At 41.2% G+C, this 12,484-nt stretch overlaps 1 protein-coding gene across 6 annotated transcripts in view; it reads right to left on the bottom strand.

Moving 5' to 3' along the window:
• Positions 1-12,484, bottom strand: part of mdga2a (MAM domain containing glycosylphosphatidylinositol anchor 2a) — a 180,581-nt gene that overhangs the window by 53,670 nt on the left and 114,427 nt on the right. For 4 of the 6 annotated variants that reach the window (XM_032542933.1, XM_032542936.1, XM_032542935.1 and 1 more), the window contains one exon: positions 8,701-9,021. In XM_032542933.1, coding sequence (XP_032398824.1) covers positions 8,701-9,021 — 321 coding nt within the window. The remainder of the gene's footprint in view (positions 1-8,700; positions 9,022-12,484) is intronic. The other 2 variants (XM_032542938.1, XM_032542939.1) reach the window with 1 other exon arrangement.

Raw genomic sequence — 12,484 nt, 5'->3', positions numbered from 1 at the left:
AACCCATGGTGCTGATTGTTGGGGCAAAGTGAGATGAGTCTGGGCATTTAAAACCTTAAGATTGACAAACTTTTGAGCCCCACTGTATGAAGTTGTTTCAGCTCTGTTTATGAATCTAGGCTGTGTGCATTTCTCTGTGCATTGAGCTTTTTTAAATTTTCCCAGTAAATCTCACTTTTACAATATGGGACCTATAAAAAAATGTGGAATATGCTAAAATATTTCAAGGAATCTAATAAATACTTGCATGTTTTACAGACATAACATTTTTGCTGTGTTTACAAAGAAGCTAACTTTCATTTTTGTTTTTCTGTCGTACATAATTGAGTTAACCTCAGCCTAGGTGTAGAGCGGGGCAAGTCCTCCATGCCAGTGAGGTGCACTGGGTAAAAGTTGGGCAGTAAAACATCATACTGTATACAAAATGATACACCATCACAATCTTAAGTGGGATCTTAGTTTTCTTATCACACAACACACACAAAAACCTTGAATTCACACAGCAGCTGCTATGATTAATGGCACATCATTAGATGGGATAATGACTGGCTGAAATGTGATAACTAATAAATCATAACACACAGGATGACAGAAAATGTAAACAAACCTATTTGTTTTGCAAACAAATATTCCGAGAGGTTTGGAAAAATTTAAATAAAAGTTTGCCTCCTTCACCTAATGCTGTTCAGACAGCAGCTTTCATCTCCGCTAAATGAAACAGCAATCACTTCCTCCTTCAAATGAGCCTTGCTTGGGCTTTTACCCCAACCCAATGGCGTATCTCTGACTCCAAAAGAAGGGTCAGAATTTCTTCTTGAAACATTTAAATTGTAGGTTAGTGTGTGGCAGTGAATCACAGCCCAGCTCCACAGCCTCCCTGAGTGGCACTAGACCAAATTGCAGTAAGTGCATTTCCATTGACAGAAAAAGACAAATGAATACAGGCTTTGGGTCTGCAGCAAATAGAAAAAAAAATCTCTTATATAACCAAAACATCCCTTAAACAAGGGCACATGGCTCATCTCCCCCTGTGCATCTCCTGTGAAACAGCTGCCCAGCGAACATGAGAAGAAAAGGAGCGAAAAGGTCCTGTGTAATATTCCCTGAGCAGTGCTCGCCATGGTTAGTGTAGCAGCTAGGGCGGAGAGGGCTCAGAGTTGCTGTGAGTCACGGACTGAGGGAAAACCCTGTGCACTGGCTGAGATGTAATCCATCATAAGTCACCAGTGGATACTTTGACAGTAATGTTGAGAAAAACAACATTTAGGAGCACGGAGGCCTTTTCCCCATGGTCCATATAGACCGCCATCTACAGGGAGGACAGAACAAAGACATGGGTATGCACGGGGGGAAATATTCGTGTGTGTTTTTGAGCGTGTGTGGGAGGCTGAGGTGAATGTGTGTGTGTGTGTGTGTGTGCATGCGTGCAGCTGCATTTCTGAAATACTGCTTGACTGGTTTTCAATAAACTTCAACTTCAGTCAGAATGGGTTACATTTTTCTTCCATGTGCCTCAGGTGAGTGTATCAAGAGGACACACAATTCCTGTTGGCAAGCCCGCAAGAGTAGACTGTACTGTAGAGTCTGTGCATGTGCACATGAAGTGTGTTCTGTATATGTGACTGCATATGGTGAAATGTTTATTTGATTGTTCTTTCTTCTTCGTTTTCACTCCCGAAAGCAACACAATGTTTTCCTCTCATGGCTCAGTACTCAGACCTTTGATTTACATAAAAGTACCAATACTACAATATGAAAATAGGCCATGAAAAAGTCCTGAATTCCAAATCTTTTTTAAACACAACTACGGAACAATTATCTTAATTAATTAAAACTACTCCGTGAAGTGCAGAATAATGCCCCCTGATATCCTATTATTACTTTTGAATTATTATTCAAATACATGAAAACACAAACAAATAAAGGTCGGCCGCTAACAAAGGCCAGGTAAAAAACAACAAAGCCTGTAGCCTAGCAGAACAACAGTCATGTTATCCTCACTACTCTGCTGCTCTAAAATAATGCTTTATTCTTTGCTGTACACCTGATCAATTGAGAATTTACACTATACATTGTAGCTTTATGTTGTTAATATTTATTGATGCAAATATTTGTCAACACCAGCTTACTGTTGTAGCTGTTTAAGGTAGAGCTACTTTTAACTACCTTATATACAGTTGGCTAGTTTAGTCTAGGGGTTGTATCCCCTCCTATGGCTCATAAAATAAATGTGGGGGGGGTCGGGAGAGGATTATAATGGGGTTGGAGAAAATAAAGTTCTGATACACATTACTTTTCAGGTTTTGGACTTTGAAATTAATCTTTGCTTTTGTGTGAAATATCAATTCATTTACCTAATTCGGCCCCAAACTGTTTTGTTTTTAATGCTAGCTTCCTGAATTTAAATGAAACCATCTGAAATGTTTAGAGCAGAAATCACTCTTTATAGACACTCATAGACAACTAAGCACTGTTTTTTGTATGGGTCACACACCAAAAAGGTTGAGAACAAATCATTTAATATTTTACAATGTACATTTTTTATCATGTTTGTGGATTAAAAAGTGGAATATTTTCCTCTGAAATGTTGTGGAGTAGAAGTTTAAAGAAGCATAACATTGAAATACTCAATGTAAAATACCTCAAAGTTGTATTTAAGTACGGTACTTCAATAAATGTGCTTAGTTACTTCCACCACTGCTGTATAGCTGGTGTGATATCGGCGCTCCTTGCTGTTACATCCATTTATTAATTTACACTCTATCAATATATAACACATGTTGGACTACTATGTAACATGCCAGCACTCAAGCCAAGAAATATGTCAATTAACAGCCTTCAGCAGCTGCACGAGGGAGTATAACAGGCCTTGTTTTCGTATGGAAGCAAAAGCATTCTTGTGGGAGAATAACCTTTGTAGCATAACATGCTTCAATATCAAGTCTTGACGGAGGAAATAACATTCATTAGAAAGTCAAACTGATATATACAGAATATGAAATGATAACTCTGATTCAACTGATTTATAATGAATCCATGCTGAATAATGCAGGGACACCCTACTCCGCATCAACGCGCCCTCCTTTCCTCATGCTGCAATCAAACAATGAACTTAAGCACCATCTGCATTACCATATTGTTATTAAAACTTTAGAACTTAAATATACAATGAATGATAATCAATGTAGATTCTTCAGAGCAAGGAGAGGCCTGGTGATCCGCTAATAGGTTTAGCTCAGTCATTGACTAAGTTATGAATTATTCTGTCTAAGCTGTGTGCAGGCTTCTGTTTACTGTAGGTTCACATGTAGGTTGAGTATACATACTCGCTGACCTTTTCTGGTGTGGTTTAGATGTGGCTGATCCATTCAATATTGTTCCATAAAATAAGGTTATTAAAATGTCATCCCCAAATGCGGTGTGTGAGCCCTGCTGTAATGCAAAAGATTAATTTGCTGGCGTTAGGCTAATGTGAATCGCTCTAATATGATTCACATTAGAGTGGGCCTCAGGGGCCATCATTGCAGGCCTTCTTGATGCAGACAGGAAAATTAATTAAAGACAATATTCGTGTAATTTTCCTCATTACTTTTGCCCAGACAGTAGCTCTTTATCCTGGTGTGTCTTTTTGATGTATGTCAGATAGCGAGTTGCTGGCTCACGGGGACAGTCGCACAGTTGCATCAGGCAGGTGTCATGGGCAATGTGAGGAGGAACAGAAGGGAAGCCCGGATAAAAGAAACATGTGCATCTGGGCTGAAGTAGAGCTTGATAACTCTCACTCTGACAAACAGTGCTATCTAGGACAGGAGACCGCTCTATACCTCCTTATTCCCTCTATTTCTCTCTGTTTCCTCACTCTCTCTCGCTCAAGCCCCTGGACCATGCCAAGTCAGTTTGACTAAGAACATTAGGGTGTCACAGCTTGGGATTTGGCGTTTGCAATTCTATTAGAGCGACGACTCTAAAGGCAGACGTCTTCCATTCCCTCTACCTCTCCTTCTGGCGTCGCCTCAGCCAGCCAACAGATGCAGGTTTTTACATATCAAAGCTGTTGACTTGCCAGAGTCGCTCCTTCACGCCTCTAATGCTCTTTGCTTCATAGGACTGTACCTCGGTCCCTTGATCAACTTACTAAACGCGGCTTTGCACATGGCTCACCACCAAAGGCGGATGGCTCACGCTGGGACCTGGAAATGCAGGCGAGAAAAGCATCTCTGAGGGATTGGCTTGTGCTTACACACCATGAGACAGGCCAAGAGAAAGAAGGGAGGGGGCATACCGACAGGCGTACAAAGCAAACAACAAAAGCAGGGCCGGATTGTGTTAATAAAGTAAATTCTCAAGCTGAGAAAGACGAGCAAAGGTCTATGTATTTGGCAAACGCAACAGAGTCAACAGTTGAAGTGTACATGCGGTGGGCCCATTTCCTCTGATGCACTCAAATTGTGTTAAAGCAATACAACAATTCAAGTGTGGATTGTTTGTGCTTTTAAAACTTGGACTTTGATGCAAAGTATCAATATAAAACGTGAGTCTGATGAGGAGCTGTACTGGCTCTGAAGTGAGAACATGGCAGAATGATACTAAACCCCTAATAACTGTTCATTATGTGTTCGGCTTTGAAGATGGCGAACAGATGAAAGCGCCATACACCTTCAAAATCTGTAGTGCAAGAGAGTGTTAAAATAATGCACCTCTCATAATGAGAAGTAATTGTGTACTCAGAATAAATTGAGAGGAATAGACAGAACTATCAGGAGTGAATGAATGTAATTCAGTGTGAGTGTGTGTGTGCGTTTGTGTGTGTGTGTGTGTGTGTGTGTGTTTCATCCTAAAATGCAACCATATGCCAAAGCTAATCTATTTGAGCATAGATTGAATGACGTGTGTCTTTTGCATGAGGCCTTGGAGTCTGACTCCCTCCTCCTCGCCTACTGAGGCATGTTTTCTCCATGTTAGTGTCACTAACAACAGTCACTCTCTGTAAGTAACCCCTGTCCACTGAGATGGGGGGGGGGGGGGGGGGGGGGGGGGGGGGGGCAGCAGTGTGTGATGGGAGGTGACCTTCCCTGGTTGGGTGTCAGAGTAGAAACATCTTGCCTAAGCGCGCTTGATACTGACCTCCACTCTCAGATGGAGTCATTCAAAGGCTGTGGACCTTTGAGTGAGTTATGCCTTTGCTTCCTGAAAATACATTCAAAGGTTTGGTTTTCATTTTTTACTATATCGTTTTGGATTGAACTGGGCCAACAAAGTCCGTAATGAATATAAAACTTTGGGCTTTGAATACTTAGTATTTATCGTACATTCAGTGGATAGTTATGGCCTCATGAATTTATAGTTGGAAGGTACTTTTCATCCTCTCCTCCTTTGAGACCATCTGTTATACCAGACAATGGGGCAGTTAGTGATTCAATATACTCTGCAGTTTTATCTTTATTTTATTCGTTCTTGTTATTCTTATTTGTAACATCTTGACAATCTTTTCATTTTTATGGTTGCTCTTGATCAAATTGGAGATTTGTTCAGAACTTTGTAGGGGACATCTTGACATCCCTCCTCCTCTACAACGGTTCTTTTTGTGTGTGTGTGTTATCAAGGCAAAATATGTCCAGGAAACGCCTACTGTAGCAAGAACTACCACAGAAGCAGATGTGAGTACTTTGCCACGTGTATATTTTTGTCTTTCTGATGACAGATTGTGTTACTGCAATAGCATAAACAACTGTGCAAGATACAGCCACGAAACTGTACATGTGTCAAAATAAAAACCAAATTTGAAGATGGGTGTGGTCCGGGCGTAGGAACTAGGGTGGTAGAAAGTGAGAAGGGGCCTGTTTTATAAATAACGTACATCTTGAAAGTCTGCCAGAGTTAAAAGAAAATGTAAGACTTCTTTTCCTCAGCAGTCTGACAAACTGCTATTTATACATAGCATCACTAATTAGATGAGTTCTCCTCCCACACAGTGCTGGGATCAGCTGGTCATGTTACTGTTATAATATTCAAGGTGACTAGTCAGAGTGTGTTTGTATTTGTATTTTGTGGCAGTTTAAAACCTCTTTTAATGAAATATTTCTTTATTCAAAACACAGCAAAGACTTATCGGTTACACTATTACACACAGTCCAGTGTACCATGATATGTGCTTATAAGCTAAATTATTCATCAGTAAAATATATATTATATTATATACAGTAGTTGTGTGAAAATTCAAGTTGAAAATACATTAGTTGGTTTAGCAATGGTCTGTGAAGAATGCATATAATATTAATAACTTAACAAGGATCAGAGTTCTAGAAAAATGACGTTACCCTGCCAGATTCCTAGTACACGGTCTGTGTAATGTCTCCCTGAGCTTATGTGTGAATACAGCAGGTCATTGTCTGAGGAATTCACAGCAAGTGAGCAGGTGGGTGTGTTGATGGTGTTTCAATCATGCGGCTGCCTCAATACCCAGAAGAATACAAACAAAATTGTTAAGAAAAAGGGTGACTTATGCAAAAACACCATCAGAAACACCATCTCCAACTGGAGAGACAACGAGATGTGGGACATGCTGTTGGTAAGTGGCAATGCAAAAATCATCAGACATATTCAAGTAAGGACAAGAGTTGTTGTTGTCTATGACTAAATTAAGAACACGGCTCTGTGACAGAGGTGTAATCCGTGTCATGTCCTGCCTCCTGCACGCTCTCTACCCAGGCTTACACGGACGATCTCCTGTTGTGTGAAAGGTCAATGTCTGCACCTGATTCGTAGGACATTGTCTGGAGTTCATATGAGAAATCGGCTTGATTTGCTGATGAGGCTGTAGCATGTGATATTGCTGCGAATGCAGAAGAAAAAAAATCATAACTGCTGCATACTTGTAGCTATTGTCCACAATGTTTCTGGACAGTTAGTGCTTATGTGCTTTTTCTCTGCTCTAATTGTGCTGCCCAAAGAAAAATTGTACACGGACTACACTATTTTCTCCTGCTGCTAAACGGAAGGCAAGATCACGGTGAGCTATTGCTGCTTGTGGCAGTTAACTGCACTCTCTGCTGAGAGGGAGCAGAGGACAGAGCAGCAGCATCCATCCTTTAACTCCTTTAAAAACAACTGAGCCAGGGTTGGTATGTAGATGTGTGTTAGTATTATATGTCATGTAGACCACTGTACAGGTGGTAGATCTTTTAATGTGACTGTTATTAAAAAGAAAGACATAAAGATTTTGCATTCAACAATTTGTCCCCATCACATCCCACATTGTTTGCATGAGCAGCTGATCCACAGATGGTTGCTAATTAATGAAGGGCATCAAATCCTTTGTTCACTTTTTGGTGTCAGCATTGGTGTGTAGCAAAACCCCTAACCTTTTATATGGGCTGTCATTACTTCGTAATCATAATCAATTCAGCCAAAAACGTAACACAGTCCTCCTCAAAGCTTCAAAATCAAAACTTCATTAATACTCTTCACGCAGCACAGTGGTTAACAACTGAGCTGAAACGTGAACGCCATAGCAAATGGCTGTAGATGGTACAATAAAACTAAGGGCAGAACTATGCGCTAATTCTTGTCAGCAAGAACAGTATGGTGGCTGCTGTTGTTCCTCTTCAATCAAAGTATTGGTTGTGGGTGTGTCAAATGTATCTTGAATAAAAACCCTGGTTGAGCTGCAGTCATAATTCTGTTTTATTGATCATGCTGAAAGTTGTTGAATATTTTTCTACTGTCTTATGTTTGACAACTCCAACGGGGGTGGACATTTAAAACATAGTAGTCAGCATAGAGCATGTTAATAGCCATTGATATCAGAGTAGTGTAAGAGTGACATACTGATGCATAGGTTCTTTCTAGATTAGTTGAGATGGAAGAATGTATGGATTAACTAAGTAGGCCATGGGGAAAACAATGGGACTGAGGCTATGAGACTCAGTTTTTCTATTTCCTATAATCATTTGGCAGAGAAAGGTAGCACCCACCATGGATCGCTTTAATTTCCTTCCTTTCCATCTTCTGTTTTTTTTTCTTCATTGGAGAGAAATATCCCAAGCCCATGACTGAAAAAGCTTTGAATCCCTGACGTTCATCCGTAATATACCATTCAAATCTCCATAAATGAATACAAAATGAATACTAGTGGGAATAAATTAGCCGCTCTCTAATTAGCTGCAAAGCTATCTTTGAATGTGAAACATTAAGGAAGGGAAGGGGTTTCACAATGAGCAGCAGTCGCAGGGGGTCCAAGACCCGGGGACATGGCACACAGTATTTAGGTCTTACACACAAAACACACACACACACACACACCCTAATACGTGTGGACATCAGTATCTAGAGCTTTGTGCCTCTGTTAATATTAGTTCTGCACAGTTCACACTCAGCAGATGAAGTCTTTCCCTTAGTGTAAGAGGTGGGGTCAGAGCTGTTTCCTCTAAGACCTGACTGAGGGCACCAGCGGACTCAGCCTTCAGAAGGAAATTGGATGGGTGTGGAAGGAAAAAAATGGATGAATGTTCAATTTTGGTCACACTGAACCAGAACACAAAGATTATTACACTGCATACATAGAAATTACATCACAGAGACAATTGACACACCATACTTATATAATCGTATACTATATCTCTGCCACAGGCTATATTATCACACCGTGACATTCATTTATACACAAATATAGACAAAAGTACCCACAGTCTATCTACTCACACTGTACGATCAGCTCCACCACGGCCTCCCGGGGCTTCACGTTGAACCCGTTATACTGGCTGGTCTGGCAGCGGTACGAGCCCGTCATCTCCCTGGACACATTAACAATACGCAGCACACCATCGTAGCTCTCCATCTGCATGCTGCCGTCCGGCATTGGTGCCTCCTTATCGGCTCGCGACCACAGGATGATGGGCTTGGGCTTCCCTGAAACAAGGCACTCCAGCTCCACTGTGTCACCCTCGCGGGCCACCAGGGGGGACTTGCCCCGAGGGACTGTCAGGTTGGGGGGAACTAAGAAAGAGAAAAACAGAGGAGGGACTGATATGGGGCTCTAGAAAGTCAGCACGCGTGGTAAGAGGAAATGTGAAATGGGGGGAGAAGTGGCGTTGAAGGTATGGGGAGGGGTGTAGATGAAGCGAATGAGCATCCAAGTTGCAATGGCAATGGAGCTGAGTATCAGCCACATACACAGCTTGTATGGAAAGACCATGCGGATATTAGCAGCGGCAATGGCTAGCCGCTGGGTCTGAACTCTGAGCATGAACCCTAAGTAATACCATCATGGAGGGCAGCAGTGAGGAAGTTAAAGGCATTCAAGCAATGGCAAACAATGAACAATGCAATGAAGAGCTGACAAGCAAATGCACTTGGTGACCATGGTGGTCCATGAAAAGTATCATTAATAGTCCTTTTTGACCAATAGTTTCCAGGTACTAAGAATCTAAACAAGTCCCCTTTGTGCATCCCAGTGAACAAATTAGTCCAACAACAGACACACAAGGAAATATAACACAGTCATTGAACTTTATCTGTAGTCTATCTGTAGTGGTACTTGCTTACTATGTGAATAAAGATGTGCACAAGCTGTAGTAGCCATGAGTTTTATGTTCGAGCAATCAGCAACATTCAGCACTGTATACTCTGACTGATAGTACCTGGGCCATCAAAAAGTAGTACCCGCAGAGCAGGCACTGTCGCCAGCAACTATGGCAGAATCAAAATGGAAGTAAGGGTTTTTGAAATAGTTCCTGGGCCCCTGGAAAAGTTCTTGCAGTGGAAACGGGCTATAAATCACTAAATAAGAAGCTAATGTAATCCACCTTATAATCTCACTATACACACATTCTATCTGCTCCACATCTGCCTAAGCAACGCAATACCCTTCTAAGATAATATCATCATCATCGTCAGCATTGCCATTATAAGAAGAAGCATTGCAGTATTATCATCATCATCCTTGTCACATTTTCATCACAATGTTCATCATCATATCACATTCTCATCAGAATTACTATTTTCAGGATGGATTTCACTATTACAACATTCATATTTCTTATCACCATCATTACCATCAGTCTCCACGGCTTTTTACTTCTCTGCCCTCCTCCTCATGCAGCTACTCAATGTCTGCACAGCATCATATATTTCAGAGCATTTACAACAGAACACTCCCAAAGGTGATTTACCATTATTGCTGGCCTTGTAACAAAATATGACCCAATAAATATGTTTCTCTTTGTTTAATGGACAGTTAGAGCCTTGGCTGAAAGTGAACAATGAATAATAAAAGAAGTGCCAAATTGCAGGACAGCTTTGTTGGTTTCCTTGACTGTGCTAAGTTTGGAAAGCAGAAAAACTAGCAGGTTGAATCATGCAGTCTGGTTCCTCATCAAGCATGCTGGCCAAGTAAATTTGTTTAATTAGCAAACCTGGCAAATTGCACCGGCTCCTAGAGTGCTGTGTGTGTATTTCTGTGTTCATGTATTTATGAGCGAGTCCAAACCATCAGCAGACTCCACGACTATTGTGTAGCACTGTTCCCAAATATAGTGAACATCTTCTTAGCAATGATGAAACCGCGTCATGCTTCCATGATGATTTTTTGAATCGCTGTCCTGCCCAAACAATGCTGCAGCTGGAATGAAGCCAAGCCATAATGAAGTTTCAGAGTGATGAAATCGCTAGAAATCTCCAGAAAACGAAACAGAGTCCAGCTATACTTCTTTTGACCCCATTTCTGTCTGGGTGAGAGGTAACAATCTTGCTGCTACCTCAATTTCTGCAACTGTCGGTTACTTCTTTTGTCCTAAAGGTGAGTCAAAAAGCACTAACTTAATTAAAATGATGGAGCGGTATGTAAAACTGGATGTGAATTGTAGATGAATCAAACCGGTAGAAACAAGGAAAAGCGCAACGTGCAGCCACGGTTTTAAGATTGTGAGAGACCACATCCTCACATAAAAACGAAATAATAACTCCTACACAACTACATTTGGCTCATTGTTGACCCCAGGGTATGCACAGAATGTCAAGGAAAAGTAAGAGTAGGCCTAAAAATAGGAAAAGGTTGTGAATGGGGCACAATGTCACAGAATCCTTTCTTTTTTTGACTGTATTTTTGGAAAAACATTCAAAATTAAAAAAAATGCCTAAAACCTGAAATAACAGATTTATTTGTGCCCACTTCAGGGCAGTTGAAACAAGCTGTAAACACAAAACCAACACCAACTTACTGTACATAGGTGAAACTCGGAAAATTAGAATATCGCGCAAAAGTTCATTTATTTCAGTAATTCAAGATAAAAGGTGAAACTAATATATTATAGACTCATTACATGGATAGCGAGATATTTCAAGCCTTCATTTTTTATCATTTTGATGACTATGGCTTACAGCTTGCCCAAATGAAAAATCTCAGAAAATTAGAATATTACATGAAATCATTAAAAAATAGGATTTCAAATACAGAAATGTTGGCCCTCTAAAAAAATATAATCATGTATATGTACTCAGTACTTGGTTTGGGCCCCTTTTGCATGAATTACAGCCTCAATGCGGCGTGGCATGGATGCTATCAGCCTGTGGCACTGCTGAGCTACTATGAAAGACCAGGATGCTTCAGTACTGGCCTTCAGCTCTTTTGCATTGTTCGGTCTCATGTCTCTCATCTTTCTCTTGGTAGTGCCCCATAGATTCTCTATTGGGTTCAGGTCAGGCAAGTTTGCTGGCCAATCAAGCACAGTAATCCCATGGTTATTGAACCAGGTTTTGGTACTTTTGGCAGCGTGGGCAGGTGCCAAGTCCTGCTGGAAAATGAAGTCAGCATCTCCATAAAGCTCGTCTGCTGATGAAAGCATGAAGTGCTCTAAAATGTCCTGGTAGACGGCTGCGTTGACTCTGGACTTAATAAAGCACAGTGGACCAACCCCAGCAGATGACATGGCTCCTCAAATCAACACCGACTGTGGAAACTTCACACTGGACTAGTGAGCATCTTGGACTGGGTGCCTCTCCATTCTTCCTCCAGACTCTGGGACCTTGGTTTCCAAATGAGATACAGAATTTGCTTTCATCAGAAAAGAGGACTTTGGACCACTGAGCAACAGACCAGTTCTTTTTTTCTTTAGCCCAGGTAAGATGCTTCTGACGTTGTTTGTTGTTCAGAAGCGGTTTGAAGAGCCCATGTCTAGGATCCGCCTTTGTGTGGTGGTTCTTGATGCAGTAACTCCAGCCTCAGTCCACTCCTTGTGAAGCTCCCCCACACTGCTGAATGGCCTTTTCCTGACAATCCTCTCCAGGCTGCGGTCATCCCTGCTGCTTGTGCACATTTTTCTTCCACACTTATCCCTTCCACTTAACTTCCTATTAATTTGCTTTGATACAGCACTTTGAGAACATCTAACTTCTCTTGCAATTACCTTTTGAGGCTTTCCCCCTCCTCCCCTCCTGTGAATGGTGTCAACGATGGTTTTCTGCACAACTGTCAGGTCAGCAGTCTTCC

This window comes from Etheostoma spectabile, chromosome 18 (genome assembly GCF_008692095.1).
Source record: "Etheostoma spectabile isolate EspeVRDwgs_2016 chromosome 18, UIUC_Espe_1.0, whole genome shotgun sequence".
Lineage (NCBI taxonomy): Eukaryota > Metazoa > Chordata > Actinopteri > Perciformes > Percidae > Etheostoma > Etheostoma spectabile.
Note: the sequence above shows the minus strand (reverse complement) of the source record. Positions and strands in the feature narration are given on the sequence as shown.